Genomic DNA, 21,201 nt, shown 5'->3' on the forward strand with positions numbered 1-21,201 from the left:
CCAACACTCTAGTTTAATACTCCCAATCTATAAAGTATTGTGTTGGATTTCAATCTTACAAAAAAAATCATTTAGTCTACATGAGGCATGATGATCTCACAATCCTCCAAAAGCTCTTTAGTTCAAACACTCATTCTTTATTCTATTATTGCTATCTTCATCAATAGCCCCTTTTATCAATTTTATAAATCCTAATAGTTTATAATATCCAAAATGCATGCTATGATTAATAAGTTAAATATTTAGTTGTCCCACCAGTTAGGAGACAACTTAGGAACTTAATTATTTTTACGTGCTTATGGACATGGTATAATTTATGTATAACTAAGCATTGACTGAAGCTAATAGCTATCTGCACAATTTCAAATCTGATCTAAGAATTCAGAAATACTTGAGTCCATTTACAAATCTATGATAATAAATACCATATTCAAATCAAATATACATAATTTCCGTTTCGATAAACACATTTTCCGTTCTATAAATATGCATACTTTCTCAAAAAAAAAAAAAACAAAAAGAAGAATCATGACTTTAAAAAAATTTATTTAAATATGTCAAACGAAGAGGAGAGGTACCGTTCTGTTATCATTCATATATATCAATGTTGAATCAGAGCCAAAATTTAGTAATAGTTAATATAAAATAATAAAAGGTAGAAATATCATCATACTAACTTGGTGATACTCATAGCAGATCATTCCTATCCAAAGACTTGCTATGTCAAATTTACCCTACCATCACCACTGCTATGATGCTGCAATTTTTGCAGTATATCTATTGAACAAGGAAAGCAAATAAGAAAATAAGATAAATGTGTGTGTCCATTTTGCTGTTCTCTAGAAAAGTATTGGAGTTTATCCATGTTTGCAAAATCGCTGCACAATCCTATGATCCGAAACAGTGAATCGATCATGTATCATACATGATCATTTCTGCAGTGGAATTTTGGAGTAGGATCGGTAGTTCGTAGCAGAATTGGTAGGATTGGAACAGGATCGGAGTGATCACCGAATCGATCATGTATCGTACAGGATTATTTTTGCAGTGGAATTTTGGAGTAGGGTCGGTGGTATCGTAGAAGAATTGGTAGGATTGGAACAGGATCGGAGTAAGATCGGTAGAAGTTTTGAGATTTCCTAATTTTTGACTCGGACGATTGAACTACGAGACTTATAATATATCAAATCGAAACATATTCAGAAATCTATAGTTAATTTTTAGGTGAAACACCTAACTGTCCTCGTTTCAGACTTAAAAAAAATATCGTTTAAAGATTTTTCGAAGGTCTGAAAGATTTTTAGTCATTTTTTTATTATCTTTTGGAATATTTTATAATTTAAGTTATTTTCTTCTTCTATAGAGTTAGGGTTAAGATTCTGAGACTAGTTAAACATCTATTAGTTGTTTTAAGTTAGTTTTTAATTAATAATATTCTATCATTTTTTTTCCTTAAAATGATGAATTTTTAGATATTTATTATCTGATTTTCTATGGAATCAACCGTCTTTAGAAATTATTTCTAACGTTGATGTTCGAATCAAAGATTTCAATAGCTTATGCTACATCAACTACTTTGTTAGCCCTTAGACTGAGTGTGAACCATCTAAATTAATAGTTAATTTAAATTAGTACATATTATAATATGATTTATGATGTCAAGTGTTGGCGAGCATGCATATACAAACTTACTAATCTATTTATATGTAAATGACCTTTTAAAAATTTTTTCTAATTATTAATTATGTATTATAAAATTTTAAGGATTTTTTTGTAAGATCAATCTGACTAATTCTGATCTCAAATCGATTGAGCATATAATCATGATTATATAATCTATGGAGCTGATAGTTCCTAATTCAAATGGGACACCACTAGCCATATCTTGGAACTCTCTCGGGGCGGTGTGATGATTAAAGCATGGAGTAATGTTGTCACATGAGATCTTAGGGTCAAAATTTGATGCATCCGAGCATGTCTTTCCCTATGTCTTGACCACCTACACTAATAGCTAATAGCTATCTAGGATTTATTTTCTTCGTATTAATCTAGAGAAGGATTGACAGGAATACTGCGAGCGAACGAGTCATCTGTTTTTGCCACTTGGATCCTTTAATTAGTTGTAGTGCCCATGCAAAGTAATCAAACCTATTACCCAAAAACTTTTCAAGAATCGAAGCTGTGGATTGGCCAATAATTTTTTATTGAACTGATAAAGTGGTTCATTGATTAGCACGTCAGATTGATTGGACTTACCAACATAATTGCAAGTACTTGCAACTTACCCCCTCCCTGCATCAAATTAACCTGAAGTAAATAAATGCTGGACGGGCATGGATATTATCAGATGTGTTTGGATTTGCAGATTCTTTTCTGTTTAAGCATTGTAATCATCACACCAACTGGGCATCTGAATGCCTTCACCAGGGTTATAAAGTGAGTTTAAAAGATCTAGACCATGCTCAAAATGTCAGCATCCACATGGAACTAACAAGCCAACTTAGTAAGATCCTTCAGTCTACCGTCAGCAACGACCTTCTCCAATTCAGGAGGAGGCATACAGGGCTTAGGCTTAAGGTGGGGGTGGTCCAGGTGGAGTGATCAACCAGGACAATAGTGTCCCAAAACGTCTAGAACCATTGCCATGGCAGAAGATGAAATCAAGAGCAGAAGCAAACTTGAAAGAAAAAGGTTCCTGCTCCAGATGATGACTGCTATTAGAAATATATGGATCTTCTGAAAAATAGGCAGACTTAATGCAAACTAGTCAATATTTTGATTATTTTAAAACATAGGATATTGCCAGAAAATTATACTAATTTTAATAACATTATCATCATTGAACATTTCTGAAAAAACTTATTTGTTCTACTCACTATCAGATATCTTTTTCATATTGGTTGCAAGAGCTTAAAATGTGTTATCAGGAAACAATGCCACTAATATAATCCTGTACTATGTTAAAGGGTGATGCAGCACTAGAATGCCCAATACAAATGATGTAATGCAAGAACACTATAATACCAAATTCTATTACAGATTCAAATCTTATTTCCCGATCTGCATCAGCATGAAATGTGAATATCAATAAATCATTGAATGTTGGACTGTGTAGGATTTGTAAATGACTACTTATGGGGGCAATTTTACTATTTTTATTGAGTTTGATATTTAGGGTATTTGATAATTTCTGTTTGTTATATTTATAAATTTTTAGTCCATTTAGGATATTTTAGATTTTTAGTATGTTTAGAATTTTTCATTTCTGTTATAATTTCTTTTCTTCATTTATGTCTTAGGGTCTAGTTTATATAAATAATTATTTGAGTTGATGTAAGAAAAAAAAAATTTATCAATAAGAATTTACTACCGTGCAATTTTTTCCCAAACCTCGAGTTTTGTTGCTTATCTTTGACATTCTACCAAATCATAGGGTTTAGAAGATCACTTCTGGTATTCGTGCATGAATTAACTGAATCGATAGTTATCTACATCAGTTGGTATGAGAGTGAGATTGATTTTGTGGAGTTAGTCGTCGCCTCCTTCTTCAAGAACAAGTTTTACTTTTCTATTTCCTGGTATTTGTGTTCTAATCAATAGGATTTAGAAGATTATTTTTGGTATTCATGCACGAATCAACGGATTCAATAGTTTTCCACTACATCACACCAAGAAGACCGCAACACATTGACAACGCTTCTGATGATGATATAACTAACAATTAGAGAGCGAATTTTCTCCACCATGGGAAGAATGATGCGGGAACAAAAGAACAATTTTAATATTTTTATTATTTTTGTCGAGTTTGGAATTTAGGGTATTTGATAATTTATGTATTTTATATTTTTAGATTTGTGGTCCATTTAGGATATTTTGAATTTCTAGTATGTTTAAAAAAAATTTCTTTCTGTCGTGATTTCTTTCCTTCCTTTGTATTTTAGGGTTTAGAGTTTATATAAACAATGGTTTGATTTGACATAAGAAAAAAACTTTTGATCAATAATAATTATGGCCATGTAATTTTTTCCCAAACATAGTTTGATTGCTTATCTCTCACATTCTGAGAATCACAAGATTTAGAAAAACACTTCTAATATTCATGTACAAATCAACAGAATCAATAATTATTTACTACGTCAACTACTATATATTTAGCATACTATATTTATGTTTGTGACAAATAATAACATGAGACAGTAAGAAATAAAGTGATATAATTTGCAATAATAATAAATTAAAAATAGATAGATGGCAGCACACGATTTGTGAAATGATCTGGATCTGAAAGTGTACTCAATGACCTCAATTTATTAGTTCTAAGTAAACAGAATAAATCGTGATAATTGAACAAATATTTACATTGCACTCAATTTTTTTAGTTTTTCACTAACACACTAAGGACACCGAAGCAGATTATTACTTCATTAGCAATATTGTTACAGTTTAGCAAAATTAACATGTATGTGCATCTCTTTAGAAGAGAGCATGCTCATATTTTTCAACCAGGATCCTCTAGTCCGTAAATTACGGATTTCATTACTTATAATTAATGGATTATGATAGACCCTATGTATTTAAGTAATAAGATCCATTAAAATGGACCAATCTATAAAATGGATCATCTATCCTCTAGTCCACAATTTGTGGACAGAGGATCCGTGCTCCATATTTTCACCATACCACTAAGTGGGAGTCAATTTAGTGTTTTGTTTGACAAGCAAAGTATGATAAATATCTAATTCTTCAGCTTGGGAAAAATTGTTAGAATGAATAAATTAAGCATTAGTATTGCAAATTAACTTGAGAATTAAAGCATTTGGGGCCTTGGGGTCTTGTATAATTGTTTAATTGGTGTTATTATAGGGTAAATTATCAGTATTCATACTCTTCTATCTATTCATGTACCATAATAGTATTTATGTTTGACTTGATTTTAGTGAAATCATACTTCAACCTCTTGTGATCAATCCATATTTGAAGTGTTACAAATGATATGTCAATAGAAATGCGATCTTCAAATCTTAGCAGAAAATTTTAGTTCATATTTTTGGAGAGTTTTAGTTCAGAATCTTGTGAAACCAAACAACCTATATGATGTGGTGGAATGGTAAGGCCTCCACGTGTTTCCTCAAAGGTTAAAATATATCCCTATCTGGAAGACAAGGGTCAAGTCAAAGATAGACTGGCAGGGGCATGACCGGCTCAAATTCTGCCGATCGGACAGGGTTCGATCATAACTCATTCAGGTGACCACTCTCAACCAGTAAGGCTTAGTCTTCTCTCGAGTGGTTATTCCCTGAGTCATTCAGGTGGCCACTCTCGACTGGCAAAGCCCGGTCAGTCAAAACTCACGGGTGACCAACCACTCACGACCGGCAATGCTCGGTCTTCCTGAGAGGTTTTTCCCTGAGTCACTCATTCAGGTGGTCATTGACGACCGACAAGGCTTGGTCAGTCAGAATTCACGAGTGACCACTCCCGATCGATAATGCCTAGGTTCTACCCTCGCTCTACCTTCATTCCTCCCGAATTAAGAGCAATCCCATTGAGTAAATAGTTCATTAGGGATGTAAATGAACCAAACGGTTCGCAAGTTATTCGGAGCTCGATTCGATAAAAAGTTCGTTCGAGTTCATTCGTTTATCTTATCGAGCCGAGCTCGAGCTTAAAGATATTCGGCTCGTGAGCTCACGAACATGTTCGTTTATAGACTCGCGAGCCAAAAAAACGAGCCTTAAACCGAGTCAAAAAACGAGCTCTAAAACGAGCCTTGAAATGAGCTTTAAAATGAGCCAAAAAACGAGCTCTAAAACGAGCCAAAAACGAGCCCGAAAACGAGCCCAAGCTCGCTTAACGAGTTAGGCTCGTTAACTTTGATAATCGAGCTAATAACGAGCCGAGCTCGAACTGTTCGTGAGTTTGATACTTCTAAAACGAGCCGAGCTCGAGCCTTGTGATAAAAGCTCGATTCGAGCTCGTGCCGAGCTCGAGCCCGAATATAACTTAACGAGCCGAGCTCGAGTCTAATACTGTTCAACTCGGTTCGACTCGTTTACATCCTTATAGCCCATCGATATACAGAAGAGAAAGTGTACTAGCGCTAGCTGGCAATATGTTGAAGACAAAGAGTCGAGGGCATTAATGATGATTCTTAATACCAATTAATGATGATGCTTAACACCAATTAATGATAAATATTAATATACCAAGAAGAAACACCCATTAATGATAAATATTAATATACCAAGAAGATGTAAAACCAAGAAGAGAAATAAATGGCCATTAATACAGAGAAAACAAGAAACCATTAAAGGTAGCATAAAAAGGGAGCAAGCAGAGGTAAAAGAGGATCTCTTATAATTCGAAAAAACAACTCTCCACTATTCATTAGTTCACTTTGCTCTCCATCTTGGACCGGTTTTGTGATAATGTTGGGACATCCCGGCGCAATTCTAACTCCTCTCTTCATTTTCTGTTATTCTCCAGGTGCTCCGAAGAACGGTGGTTCCTCCCTTCAGCCTCCTTCCCCTGGTGGTTCTGAGTAGTAGCAACAGCCAATACCTTTGCAACATCACCGATGAGTCTTGGCGCAGGATCACTATATATATATGTTCTCCATTGATGTTCTCAGAAATCACACAAAACAACTTAACATTCCAATAAGTCAGGTCAATTTCCAAATTCCCTCTTATCTAGTGAGAATGGTTATCACAAATTCTTTACGAATTGTGCCTAATGCAATTCTTATTAAGCCTTGAGTTGGGATTCTATCAGCTCGGCAACTATAAATGAGATGCAAATGCCAGTGATTGCCTTCACTCAGGAATGCAAATTCATGACCTGCGCCTGATGCAAGCTGTGTTGAAACTATATACGGTGATTCCTGTGATACAAATAGATGGCCAACAGATAGATTTAACACATTCCTCTCGGAATCCTCATGGTCGAATGGTGAGCAATAAACTAATTTTCAAAATAGTTTTCCAAATTTCCTTTTATGATAAACACGAAATCAAAGAGTTCAGGATCATAGATCAAAGAGCGGTCAATCCGGAAGCTAGGTGTCCCAACGGGATTTGTATCCATCTAACACAATGTAGGGTTCTGAAGCAAAATTACGATCTCCGGAGGACTCATCAACTCCAAAAAAAAAAAAAAAAAAAAAAAAAAAAAAAACTGATGTTTTTTTAACTTTCATATACATGCAATCTTTATTTACAAACCATTAAAACCCATTTAACAATAGGTAGAACAAATATTTCGATCGAGAAGAAGAAAAAAAGGTAGAACGAATCCCAATCTAAACCAATCCAATTTATTTGCTAACACAATAGCTCCAGAGTCAATTTAAAACTCTCTACATCCCCTTCTCTTCATTCTTCCCCAACTAGCCCAATTTGTTTCAGCAACCAATTTAAAAGTTAGCCGATTACCTGGGTTTAGGCCTTGCAGGGAATGACAGTGTGTGCCGCATCTTTGAATTTGATTGCCGTGTTGCGGGACTAAATGTTTGTGACCTCTGCAGCATGTCGACCATGGAAGGGGTTTGATAGGTTTGGGTAAAGCTTCCACTATTGGTTGAGTCCCCCCGTGTAGTTGCCCGCTGGCACAAGTGGGAGCTCAACCCGGACAAAACATATGCCCGACCCATTGCTTCATAGTGTTGGCGATCGACCATTCTTGCTTGCATCTCCTTGAGCTCTGCATCCAGGCTTGCACACAATTGGTCACCTGATTTTGCAGCCTCAGACTCGAAAATTCTTTTACGGCAGTCCTCCAATAAACGAACAGCTTCAGAAAGCTCACCGTGTTCGGCAGATGCCCGTGCTTCGGCCATAGCCTCAGCAGCTTGGAGTCGGTTCCTTTGCCGATCAACCTCAATTGACATTGTTTGAGACCCTACTAACTCTGGCCTAGAAATCTTCAATTCTACAGCTGCTGGATTAATTACCTCCTTGGTGACAGGATCACTATACACACAGCTAACTCTCAGAAGATGAGTCTCATGGTGATCAGGAGGAACATTAACAGAGACAAGATAATCCCTCTCTTCATCGGCATACAAGTCCCCAGCATCTATTGTCCCACTACGTCGACCATCTGTAACCCAACTAGCATATCGGCCAGATTTTATGCACCCTAGTTGTACATTGTGATGGAGGCATTCCAGCCGCACTTGCATTTCTTGCACCACCACACTAAGAAGCCCTCCAATGCACTGAGCAAATGCATCCTGGATTGCACCCTCACCTTCAATGAACGAAAATGTCCCCCCAGAGGTCTCAGAGATGGAATGCATTGATATGGAATCATGATCAGACCCAAATCCAAAAACATGGACAGGTACATTATGGACAGTTCTATCTCGGATGGATGATGGCACAAGCGATCTATAGTCTGGTTGAGTGTGTTGGCCATTGTGCAGCGTGGGAGAAAGGAGATAGGTATCCTGCCCGTCGGACAGTAGAATGATGCTACAGACAGGATTCTTCTCCTTGCGTTCTTCGATCACTTTCGCACCTTTCCTGAGTCCCTCTGTGATGTTTGTTCCACCACTTGTTGTCAGTGAATTGACAGCCTGAAATGCCTCCTGGCGACCAAATTCAGACATCCGACTGAGAGGAAAGAGCCTTCTGGCAGTGGATGAGAAGGCAATAACAGACAATCTATCCAGGGGACCAAGGTTTTGGATCACAAATCCCATTGCTTGCTTCAGAAGTGCAAGTTTCATGCCTGACATGCTACCACTTACATCAAGCACCGTCACAATGTCGACTGGGGCTCGATGTGTTCTGGAATCTTCAGCATCTACATAGACATTTTTTGAGGAAATTTCATTTCTGGGACCAAGAGGAGCCTTGAGATGAATCAAAATTGTAAAGTTATCCGTCGAAATTGACTCTGGAATGGCTGAATATTCTGGATACGTTTTTATCTCTACTGTGTTGATGGATCCATTATAGCAAACTCCAGAAGTTTTGAAGGTGGTGTCTAATGTTTCATCATCATTGAAAATGCAAGGCTCTAAGTTATGCAAGAGGGGATGCTGAAAACTCATATGAGCATGACGCCTATTCATATTCACTGGATTAACTCTTGACCTTGCGCGAGGAGAATCAGAGGATACATGGAATGGTATTTCCTTCCATTTGGCTCTACAAACTGGGCAAACATGATTGCCAAACTTAACACATGAGGTGATACAATGGAAGTGGAAGCTATGAGAGCATTCTGCAGTAAAAATTGCATGACCTTGCCCTGGGGTCATAGTTGTCAGACATATGGCACACGTCCTCTAGATATGGATAAAAAGGGAGGTTAGATTTCATGAAGCATGTCCTGACATTATGTTGCCATATAAAACGAAAAGGATACTGGTTAATAGAAATAAATTGAAAAAACAATGCACACAGACCAGGAACTTATATGTGATGAACCAAACAATGAGAGCAGATTAATTGAGAAGAGAATTTTAAATCCTTAAAGAAAATTTACTGAAAGGAATAAAAAACCTGTCTGTTAAGCCAAGGTCAGAATGTAATGAAAATTGACCTATGTAAACCCTAATGGGCTTTTACCCAAAGAAAATATTCGAAATTCAAGGGGGAAAAAAACAAGTGTTGTCAAATAAGGTAACCAAGTAAAATTTTGTTGAATCCATCACAATATAAAAATAAAAGTATGCAAACTAGAATTACAACAATAGAACACAAACTATTCTACCTTAAATTTAACATGTATTACCTCAATAAACAGTGTTGACGGTGGCTCATATTTGGATGAGCTCAATGCGATGGAAGTTATGAAAGAAAAATCTGTTAAGATTTTTCGTAATAAAATTTTATTACGATTTTATATAACAGAATTTTGTTACTGTTTTTCATAACAGAATTCTGTTGCGATTTTTCATAACAAAATTCTGTTATGATTTTACCGAATATGGGGTTTGTGCATTATTTATAGAGGTCATTGTAAACTTATTGTACAACAACAAACACAAGAATCATTAGATGTGATTCTCTTGTGTAGAGAGAATTCTAATAAAGCATTGGTCATTTTGTGGAGTAGGCAGGTCGTCGAACCACGGTAACTCATTTTCTTTCTCTTCTTCTCCTTCCTCGTGTTTGCTCTCCTTTTGTGCATCTTTGTCCTGTTGCTCCACGCGATCTCTTTTCTCTCTACCTCTTCTTCCGCACGTTAGAGGTTGAGAGGTGTTGCCCCTTTCTTTGCGTAACAATTGGTATAAGAGCTATAGACTTTTGGCGGATTTCTTCAACATGTCGGGGACAACTTCTGCGAAGTTTGATATTGTGAAGTTTATCGGAATCGAAAACTTTGGATTATGGAAAAGAATGGTCAAGGGCTTGTTGGTGCAACAAGGCATGGTGAAGGCGCTAGGAGAAAGAAAATCGGAAAACATGAAGAGATCAGATTGGGAAGAACTTCAGGCGAAAGCAGTATCAACAATCAAAATTTGTCTTACGAATGACGTGATGTACCATGTCATGGACGAGGAGTCATCAGTGGTAGTTTGGCAAAAGCTAGAAAGTCGATACATGTCAAAGTCATTGACAAACAAGCTGTATCTTAAGCAGAAATTATTCGGGCTGAAGATGATAGAAGGAACCGATCTGAGCCAGCACATCTATTCAACCAGATTGTAAATGATCTGAAGCGGGTTAGTGTGAAGATCGAAGACGAAGACAAGGCGTTGATATTGTTGAATTCTCTACCTTCGTCTCCTACGTACAAGAATTTGGTTACTCCTTTGATATGGGGTAAGGAAACTCTCAAATTGGAGGAGATCACAGGTGCGTTGCTAGGTTTTAACCAAAGGAAGAAAACAAGCGATGAAATTTCTCAAGGAGAAGGACTTGTGGTAAATAGCAACCAAGAGCGTGGTAGAAGCAAATCTCGACATGGATATGGCAACAACAACAAGACTCGTTCTAAGTCGAGAAGGAAGAAGATGATCACGTGCTACAAATGTGGAGACAAAGGTCATATAAAGAGAGATTGTCCAAAGATAAAGAAACATGTTGCAGAGAACAAAGATAGTTTGACAAAGTCTCCAAACATAGTTGAAGAGGAAAATTCACAGAGCGGTGATGGAGATATGCTATCAGTTATATCAAGTTCAGAGCAGCTGGCGGATGCATGAATTTTAGACTCTGCATGTTCATATCACATGACTCCAAACAAGGATTGGTTTGACACCTATAGGGCAATGGATTCTGGTTCAGTGTTGATGGGAAACGATGTGTCATGTAAAGTTATCGGCATAGGGAACGTCAAAATCAAGATGTTTGATGATGTTATTAGAACCCTATGTGATGTTAGATATATACCAGAGCTAAGGAAGAACTTGATCTCACTAAATACACTGGATGGTATTGGTTGCAATTATAAATCAGTGAATGGGTTGATGAAGGTCAACAAGAGAGCTCTGACGGTAATGAAAGGACAAAATGTAGCAGGAAGCATCTACAAGTTGATAGGGACTACAGTTGTAGGTGGAGCTGCCTTGGTGGAGTTTGAATCAGAAAGTACTGTCTTGTGGCATATGCGGCTAGGATATATGGGTGAACGTAGGATGCTAGAACTTCACAAGAGAGATTAGTTGAAGGGTCTTAAGACATGCAAACTCAAATTCTGCAAATTATGTGTTCTTGGGAAATAGAACAAAGTGCAATTCAAGATGACAGCAAACAAGACGGAGGGGATTCTGGAATACGTACATACGAATCTCTAGGATCAGCCAGTGTAGCATCACGTGGAGGGCACTTGTATTTTGTGAGTTTTACTGATGATTTCTCACGAAAGGTTTGGGTATACTTTATGCGTCACAAGTTGGAAACTTTTGCAAAGTTTAAATTGTGGAAAACTGAAGTAGAGAACTAGACCGGAAGAAAGATCAAATGCCTTAGGTCAGACAATGGAACTGAATACACAGATTCAAAGTTTCAGAAATTTTGTGAGCGGCATGGGATAATGAGGCATTTCTCGGTTCGCAAGACACCTCAGCAGAACGGGATAGCAGAAAGGTTGAACAGGACAATCATTGAGAAGGCAAGATATCTCAAGCTGAATGCAGGGCTTGCAAAAAATTTCTGGACGGAAGCAGTTAACATAGCATGTTATCTCATTAATAGATCACCAAGAGCAACACTAGAAGGCAAAATATCAGACGAAGTATGGACAGGGAATCAAGTAGATTACTCTCATCTTCAAGTTTTTGGATGTTCAACCTATATGCACATATCTAGTGAGGAAAGATCAAAGCTAGATACAAAGTCAAAGCAGTGCATATTTCTGGGGTATCAGAAAAGAGTTAAAGGCTTCAAGCTTTGGGATCCTAAGGCAAACAAGGTGGTGATCAGCAGAGATGTGGTGTTTGACAAGAAAGATATGTTACAACGCACTCTGGAAGAAGGAAAGGAAACATCATAAAGCAACATGGAGAAAGATGTTATGCGGGTGGAGCTAGAGACTCATAACTCCGATGATTCTAACTCAAAGCACACAAATCATCGCACTATAGCTGGTGGCAAAACAAGACGAGTTGTAAAACCACCCACCAGATACGGATTCAAAGACTTGGTATCTTATGCGCTTATCACTAGCAGTGAGACCCTACATCTTTTCAGGAGGCGATGCACAACTCTGAGAAGGGCAGGTGAACAGGTGCTATGGCAGAGGAGATGGAGTCGTTACATAAGAACTAAACGTGGGATCTAGTAGAACTTCCTGAAGGAAAGAAAGTTATAGTGTGCAAGTGGATATTCAAGAAGATTCTTGGGATGGAGATTCACAGGGATAGAGCTGCAGGGAGATTATGGTTGTCTCAACGTAGCTATGTGGAGAAGGTGTTGGATAGGTTCAACATGAAGAATGCAAAGTCGATGAGCACACTCCTGGCGCATCACTTCAAGTTATCCGGTACACAGTGTCCAAAAACGGATGATGAGATCCAAGAGATGTCAAAGGTTCCTTATGCCAGTGCAGTTGGTTGTCTGATGTATGTCATGATTTGCACGAGACCAGATTTGGCACAAGCAGTTAGTATGGTAAGCAAGTTTCTCTGTAATCCTGGTCGACTACATTGGCATGCAGTTAAATGAATTTTCAGATACTTGAGAAATACAACTGATTATGGCATCATGTTCAGTAGACAATCGGAAAATTCTTCAGTTGCTGGGTACGTAAATGCAGACTATGCAGGAGATTTAGATAACAGAAGGTCTGCTATAAGATACGTGTTCACTGTGGCAAGAGGATCTATTTGTTGAAAATCTATGATACAATCTATTGTTACATTGTCTACTACGGAGTCCGAGTACATGGCAGCAGCTGAAGCAGTGAAGAAAGCTTTATGGCTTACAGAGTTGGTCAGAGAAACTGGGTGTTCAGCAAGGTGGAGTCAAATTGTTATGCGATAGTCAGAGTACTATCTATTTGGTGAAGAATCAAGTGTATTGATCCAGTGATAAGGGTCCACCCCTCAGAGGGTCGTTGCCACGGTGGAAGTCAAAGTATAGGCGGTCAACGCCCCTATATCGCTGGTCGGTCGGACAACCCACTTGCCCGACCGGGGTGAAGGATAGCCAAGCCGATATCAACCCGATGTTACCAAAGCTTGGTCGTATACGGAGCTTCCGACGCTCAGAAAACCGTGTGTGGCGAGACATACGCCGATCGGCCAGCTCGCTTGGACTTACATCGAACCTTGGAACCAGCGAAACAGGATCACAGCCGAGCAGTCACACTCAGATATAGCTCGGCACAACAATGGAGCTCGGATAGTAGAATGTTGGCCGAGCGACAACTCCACTCGGCCCAAGGGCCAGGCCACCCGGACGACTGAGGGCTAGCCGAGCGATCATCCCGCTCGGCCCACTAACAGACGAAATGAGGATCAGCTGATATCCTTGTGGGAACTCATGCCACCGATAGACGACATGGTTGGAGGCATGACTAGGCAAAGTATCGTACGACGGAAGCTTCCACTGTCATGTCAGAGATATGCTCGGATCGTTGAGGTATGGTGTTAGAGACGCTTTCCTGACATGTCTTTTCAGGTAAACCTTTGAGAAGCGTGCACGCCTCGAGGAGCGTGTGTGTGCGCCCTCAGAGCCCTATATAAAGGATCCCAAGCTTCGACGGAGGTATGTTAATCTTTACTGTAGTCATACTGTTACTCTGCTTCTCCGCTTCATTGCTTCCACACCGGTGACTAACTTGGGCGTCGGAGGGTCATCGCCGGGGAACCTCTCCCTGGCTCAGCACTGACGCTGCTGTGATTGCAAGATCCTCTAACTCAGAGTCCACCAACGGTCAATAGGAACGTCACGTCCCCCAGCATCCATCGCCTCGACTCTCGGACAGGATCATACGAGAACTAAGCACATTGATGTGAGGTTTCACAAGATCAGAAAGTTGATTGCTCAACTTGAGAAGGTTCACACTGCAAACAATGTTGCAGATATGCTGACAAAGTTAGTGACCACAAAGAAGTTTAAGCAGCCCCTTGGTCGGTTGCCTCCTTTCTTTCTCCCCACCGACGCCTCTAGGGAGTACCGCCGCCGTCCTAGGAAGTCTTCAACGGCATCCGCAACGGTCTTCGCTTGAGCTCGCTAGCACGCCGCAGCCCCTTGGCCAGCTGCCTCCCCGCGTTGCAGCCACCTCCCCGCACTGCAGCCGTTTCCACACGCCGTAGCAAGCAGGCTCCGCCGCCAACGTGCGCAGCCGCCCCCGATGGGCGTCGCCTCAGCCTCTTGCAGCCATCGTCGCTACCTCCTGCGGCCACCATCACCGCCTCCAGCAACAGGCGCCGCCTCCAGCGGCCAGCGCCGCTCGTACTATGTGTCTATGACGGCCTTCAAGTCGAGATGGGGTTTCAGCCATCGAGCCGTGTTGTGTTTCGCTATTCGTACTGTTATCATGCTTGTGTGTTACTTGTATCATCCGGCCTGCGAGCCGCTATCATATCCGGCATGCGTGCCGTGTGTCGGCCTGTGAGCTGTTATCATATCCGGCCTACGTGCCGTCTTTTTGGATCCCTGCTACACTGGATTCCATGTCGTCGCCCTCAGATCCGGCACCTTGGCTGCCTCACACCCATCTACTCGTCAGGGTCGTGACGACTCGATCAACACCGCTATTAGCTCATCAACCCATCTGAGGGCGCCCCCCGGGGCTAGGGTACGTCACCGTACTCATCTTGTATTTATTTCCTTGTGTTGTTATTATTCGGCTGCTTATATATTCTCGGAACCCGCCTCGAGCTCGAGGTACCAGAGACCGGGGCAACCCGGTCGCTGCCTGCCGGTAACGTTGATCGGAGGTCTTCCGATGACTTGATCAACACAGAAGACAACTCACCATTCGGGTCATAGAGATGCGGTCAACATTCCAGACACGTCACACCGGCAGCTCCGTCTTCTCAGATTCTCAACAGGAACATAATTGGCGTCATCTGTGGGACTCGCGCCTCCTTCGACTAGACTTGAGGGGAAGGCTTGTGATACAGATATGGCTTAATAAGAATTAGAGAGAAAGAGTGGGGTATTTGTGTCTTTTTACTGTTAGGGCATTAAGAGGTGGAGGAGGGGTTTATGTTGAGGGGATTTTTTGGTTCATTTTTCTCGGTCGCCGCCACGAACCAAGGGCATGGGTGCTTCTGTTTTCCACCGCCGCCAAGCACAAGGGAAGAAAAGAGGAGGGCTTGAGTTTTGCTTCGGCCGCCAAGAGGAGAGCTGGTTTCCTCTCACGTTCCTTGTCGGCGCCGAGGCCAACCGCCATTCCTCTCCCCCTCCTCTTCTTTTCTTTCCCTCTCTATTTGCCGGCCAGCCACCCCTCCTCCCTCTTCCTCTTCACGCTCTCTCGTCGCTGGCATCGACTCCTTTCTTTCTCCCCACTGACGCCTCTGGGGAGTGCCGTCGCAGTCCTAGGAAGTCTTCAATGACACCCGCAGGCGGTCTTCGTTTGAGCTCGCTAGCATGCCGCAGCCTCTTGGTCGGCTGCCTCCCCGCGTTGCAGCCACCTCCCCGCGCTGCAGCCGCTTCCACGCGCCGTAGCCAGCGGTCTCCGCCGCCCCCAATGGGCGCCGCCTCAGCCTCTTGCAGCCACCGCCGTCGCCTCCTGCGGCCACCATCACCGCCTCCAGTAGCGGGCACTGCCTCCAGCGGCCGGCGCCACTCGTATTATGTGTCTATGCCAGCCTTCGAGTCGAGATGGGGTTCCGGCCATCAAGTCGTGCTATGTTTCGTTATCATGCTTGTGCGTTACTTGTATCATCCGGCCTACGAGTCGCTATCAAATCTGGACTGCGTGTCGTGTGCCGGCCTGCGAGTCATTATCATATCCGGCCTACGTGTCGTCTTTTTGGATCCCTGCTGTACTGAATTCCATGTCGTCGCCCTCAGATCCAGCTCCTCAGTTGGCTCACACCCATCTACTCGTCAGGGCCGCGACGGCTCGATCAACACCGCGATCAGCTCATCAACCCATCCAAGGGCGCCCTCCGGGGCCAGGGTACGTCACCGTACTCATCTTGTATTTATTTCCCGGTGCTGTTATTATTCAGCTGCTTATATATTCTCGGAACCTGCCTCGAGCATCGAGGTACCAGATACCGGGGCAACCCGGTCGCTGGCTGTAGGTAGCGTTGACCGGAGGTCTTCCGTTGACTTGATCAACACAGAAGACAACTCACAATTCGGGTCATGGAGATGTGATCAACATTCCAGACACGTCCCACCGGCAGCTCCGTCTTCTCAGATTCCCGGCAGGAACAACATTTATATATATATATATAGTGTAATGTTATGCTACGGACCGTTCCGCAACAAATTTTTCAGGACGCCTGGATTTAATCCAAGCGCCTCGAATCGATTTTTTATTTTTAATTGTTGGTTGAGGCACCTGGATTAAATCCAGGCTCCTAAATTCTTTTATTTTTTAAAATTTTTAAAAATAAAAAATTTCTCTAAAACCTCCTTAAATATCTATATTATATCCCGTGAGGACCTAAAATTATTTATCTTGAACACTATAACTCAAAAAGGAAACTGAATCCTAGAGGAAAATCTTATTAGCTTAAATCCATTATAACTCAACCCCTAAATTATAAATCTTAAACCCTAAGGGCATGTTTGGTTGGGGGTTATCAATGATAACCTTGGTAGGTTATCATTGACAACCTTGTTTGGTTTAAGTAATCAGTGATTCCTGGTAATATAACATTCCCGCCACGTCAGCAATCAGGGAATATAACCCGGAATCAGAAAACCTTGGAAAGCTTAGGTTTTTCACGATTCCGGGGTTATCAATCTTTTTCTTCCAAAATTGCCCTCAGATCAAAACCTATCCGATCTTCGACCCTTCCACCTCCGCCCTCGTCCTCCGTCACTTCGTCGATTACCAAAGACTCATCCCACGATCCTCGCCCGTGGGATGAGTCTCTTCTCACGCCAAATCTGAGATCTAGTGCAATCTCTCGCTAATCGCCGACCGGAGAAGAGAACCCTAGAGGAGCAAATCATGGAGCTCTCAGGATCTTCGCCGACCGGAGCAAATCATGGAGCTCTCAGGAACTTCGCCGACCGGAGCAAATCATGGAGCTCTCAGGATCTCCGCAACCGCCCGACAAGTTCTTCGACCTCATCAACCCCCAGGAGGAGCATCCTATCAGCACCACCGCCGGGGGAGACGTCAAAAAAGAGCAACAGCATCAGGAGCCTGAGATCCTTCCGAGCTATGATTTTCATCCCATCGGATCCTTCTCGCCCCCAACTAGTAGCGGCGGTGGAATCGGTGGTGCTTGGCCCACCTGGGGTTCCGTCGGCTTTAAGCTGGCTTATTTAAATCTCAAAGTATGCAAGTTTCTTTGGATTTTTGTGATGTTTTGTTGATCGGGCTATAATATATTATCATGATTTTTAATTGAATTTTGGTAGATCAGATGTGTTCCCCACTGTGAAACGATCATAGTTCCTAGTTCCTGTTCTCTCGTTGGACCTTGATGTGGATCAAAAAGTTAAAGGGTAAATTAGTAAATATAAAACTAAGTAATTGCATAATCTTAGTTGAACCAAACACCTAATAAGTTATGTTGTATTCCCCATAACCTTGGTTAAGTGATTATCTGGTAATCACATAACCAAGGTTATAGAGGATGATTTGAACCAAACGCACCCTAAATACATATAATATACCCCGTGAGCATCTAAATTTTTAATCTGGAACATTATAACCCAAGAGGGAAGCCTAAACCCTAAAGGGAAAATCTTATTAAGTCAAACTCGTTATAACCCAACTCCTAAATCTTAAATTTTGAACCCTAAATACATATAATATATCTCAAAATAAAAATACAAATGACTTAAAGAGTCTAGGCGCTTGGACTATTTTACCCACAGGCGCCTGGATTAATTCCAGGCACCTCGAGTCCAATTGCTACAACTTTCTGGTCTAACCACGTTGTAGCAGCTACGAAATCGTAATTGCTACAACGATTTGGTCTAACCATGTGGTAGCAACTATGAAATTATAGTTGCTACAACATTCTGGTCTAGACACGTCGTAGTAGCTACAATTTCATAACTGCTATAATGTTCTGGTTTGTAGTCTAACCACGTTGTAGCAACTACGAAATTGTAGTTGCTATAACATTCTGCTTTGTGGTTTAACCTTGTTGTAGTAGCTACAAAATCGTAATTGCTACAACGTGACACTCCTATAATAGAAAAATAGTTTAGGATTTTTTTTAATTCTGACAGGGCACTGTGAAATCGTGCATGGTCATGCAGCAAGAGTCAGGAACATATTAGCGCTCTCTCTCTCTCTCTCCATACACGTATATAGTTGACCCCACCTAGTAGAATAAGGCTTGGTTGTTGTTGTATATACACACACTTTGTATATGAGCACCATGTGGGATATAAATATGTGATTGAGACAACTCTTGTTTTACTAGAGAGAATATTGGGTCCACAGCTATGAAATAGTCAACATCAGCTAGTTGGCATGACAATGGCAACTGTCATGAAATTCCAACGCCAGCTACAGTGACAATCCATGGAACAAAAGAACATAGTAGTAAGCTAATAAAAATAATTTATCAACATATTTGGAGTTGGAATAACCTGTAAATAAGGCTGATGATTATCTACAACAAAATTCACAATTACTGAACTTTTGAGTATATTTTAAGGTCTATCCAGTTGTAAATTCTGATGCACAGACACATAGGAATTGCGTGAGTTAAAAATTCTTTAACTTCAGCTCAACTCTTTTATGAACTTTTTCTGAGCAAATAATACACGTATTAGTGTAATCCAACTCCCTCAAACTCAGCAGGAGTGCAAAGGGAAAATTGTACCTAGTGTGGTGCAGGGGGCAATAGCTTGAAAGCCTAGACTAAAATACATTAGTTCATATGGCTTTTATGTTAAATTCTTGTGTCAGCCGAGAGAGCCCTTGGGAGCTGAGAACTTTAAGTAATCTTCACAGTTTCAATGCTGAAACTTCCCCTCTTACATTAGTCATGGATGTCCAACAATAGACTGGATTATCTACTGTAGGTTCTCAAAGGGACATGGTCTTCCGAATTGTCAATTAATTCTTTATTTACCTTATGTGATTTTACTTGGATGGGTAACTAGTAAGGTAAATGAGGGGACAAGAAGAAAACAAGTACAAAACTGGTTCATCATTCATCTCTAATTTTGTGACGTTTTCCCTCTTCCACACCCTCCTCCCATCTTTCCACCCAAGAAAATCAAGCCTTAAGACAGTGATCTTCCCTTGTAGAAAGAGACTGGCATATCTAAGAGAAAGCATGAGAACTTTAAAGAATAAGCAACCTTATGCTCCATATACCATGCATTTTTTTTCGTGGATTTTAGTGTTGCATTCGTCAATGTCAGGATCATGACAGTGAAAACTCCAGATCTGCTGCTGCTAGCTTGCAACACACCAGCTAACTAAATAAGTTGCGCTTTTCAAATTAGGGCAGGAGTATGCATCCAAATGGATTACTGACAAACCATTTTGTTTTTATCGGAGCAACATGCAACGGAGGATGACCGGTCATCAGTGACAATGAAAGTAAAGGAACTAGCATGTAGAGAATTAGGGGAAAAAAACAAATTTCTTCCACGTTCAACGGTTAATTGGAATACTAGCAGAGCGCTAAACAGATCCAGAAGAAGGCAGACCAAGCGCGGACAGTGGCGCAACTCAAGAACAAAAGGATCCAGAAACCTTTGCTTACCCACTCGATAAATCAAAAACCGAAACCCCATGGGAACAATAGCGCAGAGAGGATTCCGATGACTACCACGAAGAATAGAAAACGAAAACATCATTCTACCTTGGAAAGGCCGCTGCCGGATGCGGAAACCCGAGGGCGGAGGCCAGAGGACGATTGAGTGGGAGTAGGCAGCTGTAAAGCAGGCGGATCTGGCGGCGACAAAGCAGCGGGGGGATCGTAGGACGCACCAGGGGGACCGACGTCGCCGCCGCCTTCGGCGGCAAGGGGAGAGTAGACGCAAAGGTTGAAACCCCTTATTGCTTTCCTCCACCCGCTCCCGCCCATCCGATCTGCGGATCTCGAGTCCTTCTCCAACTCGAAGGGAGGCGAAGAAGAAGAAGAAGAAGTAGAGAGAGGGAGAGAGAGAGAGGAGGGCAAGTGGTCACCTTACGAGGCAGCTGGTGGCGGTGGTTGCGGGAAATTATATGCAGCCGGCGGTGGACGGGAAATTGAGGTGTAATTTAAAGACAATAGAACTTTCAGTTCACTCCTCAACAGTTAATTAATTTTCAAATGCCTCCAATCTAGTACCTTTTTAGAATATCCTAAAATTTTATTCATACCAAAATATCTCAGTATATTTTTAATGTTATCCCCAAAATATTCTCAATTTGAATAATAATTTACGAGGTATAATAGGATATTTTAATATTGGAGAAATTTAAATGGTAATTTTAATAATATACGCTAGATATTTTTATATCAAATGGGTGGCATTTTAAATGTAAAATAAAATTACTATTACTCTTTTAGTATTAAAAATAATTTTCTAAAAAAATATTAAACTTATAAATTTTATTTTAAAATTATATTAGAGTTTACCTATTCCATCAAAATACCCTTAAAAAACTTTTAATGGTTAAAATCATTTAAACACTTTAAATTAA

The 21,201-nt window shown here is 40.8% G+C and overlaps 1 protein-coding gene across 1 annotated transcript; it reads right to left on the reverse strand.

The window, feature by feature from the left end:
- Positions 1 to 7,182: 7,182 nt before the first annotated feature.
- On the reverse strand, positions 7,183 to 20,744 carry LOC121995869 (E3 ubiquitin-protein ligase WAV3-like). The gene is made up of 2 exons (XM_042549638.1): positions 20,375 to 20,744; positions 7,183 to 9,295 (listed from the first exon to the last, which is right to left on the reverse strand). The coding sequence occupies exons 1-2, from the start codon at positions 20,597 to 20,599 to the stop codon at positions 7,430 to 7,432; spliced, it is 2,091 nt and encodes a 696-aa protein (XP_042405572.1). The 5' UTR covers positions 20,600 to 20,744; the 3' UTR covers positions 7,183 to 7,429.
- Positions 20,745 to 21,201: the final 457 nt, after the last annotated feature.

The sequence above is a fragment of the Zingiber officinale genome, chromosome 6A (assembly GCF_018446385.1).
Source record: "Zingiber officinale cultivar Zhangliang chromosome 6A, Zo_v1.1, whole genome shotgun sequence".
In the NCBI taxonomy this organism is placed as follows: domain Eukaryota; kingdom Viridiplantae; phylum Streptophyta; class Magnoliopsida; order Zingiberales; family Zingiberaceae; genus Zingiber; species Zingiber officinale.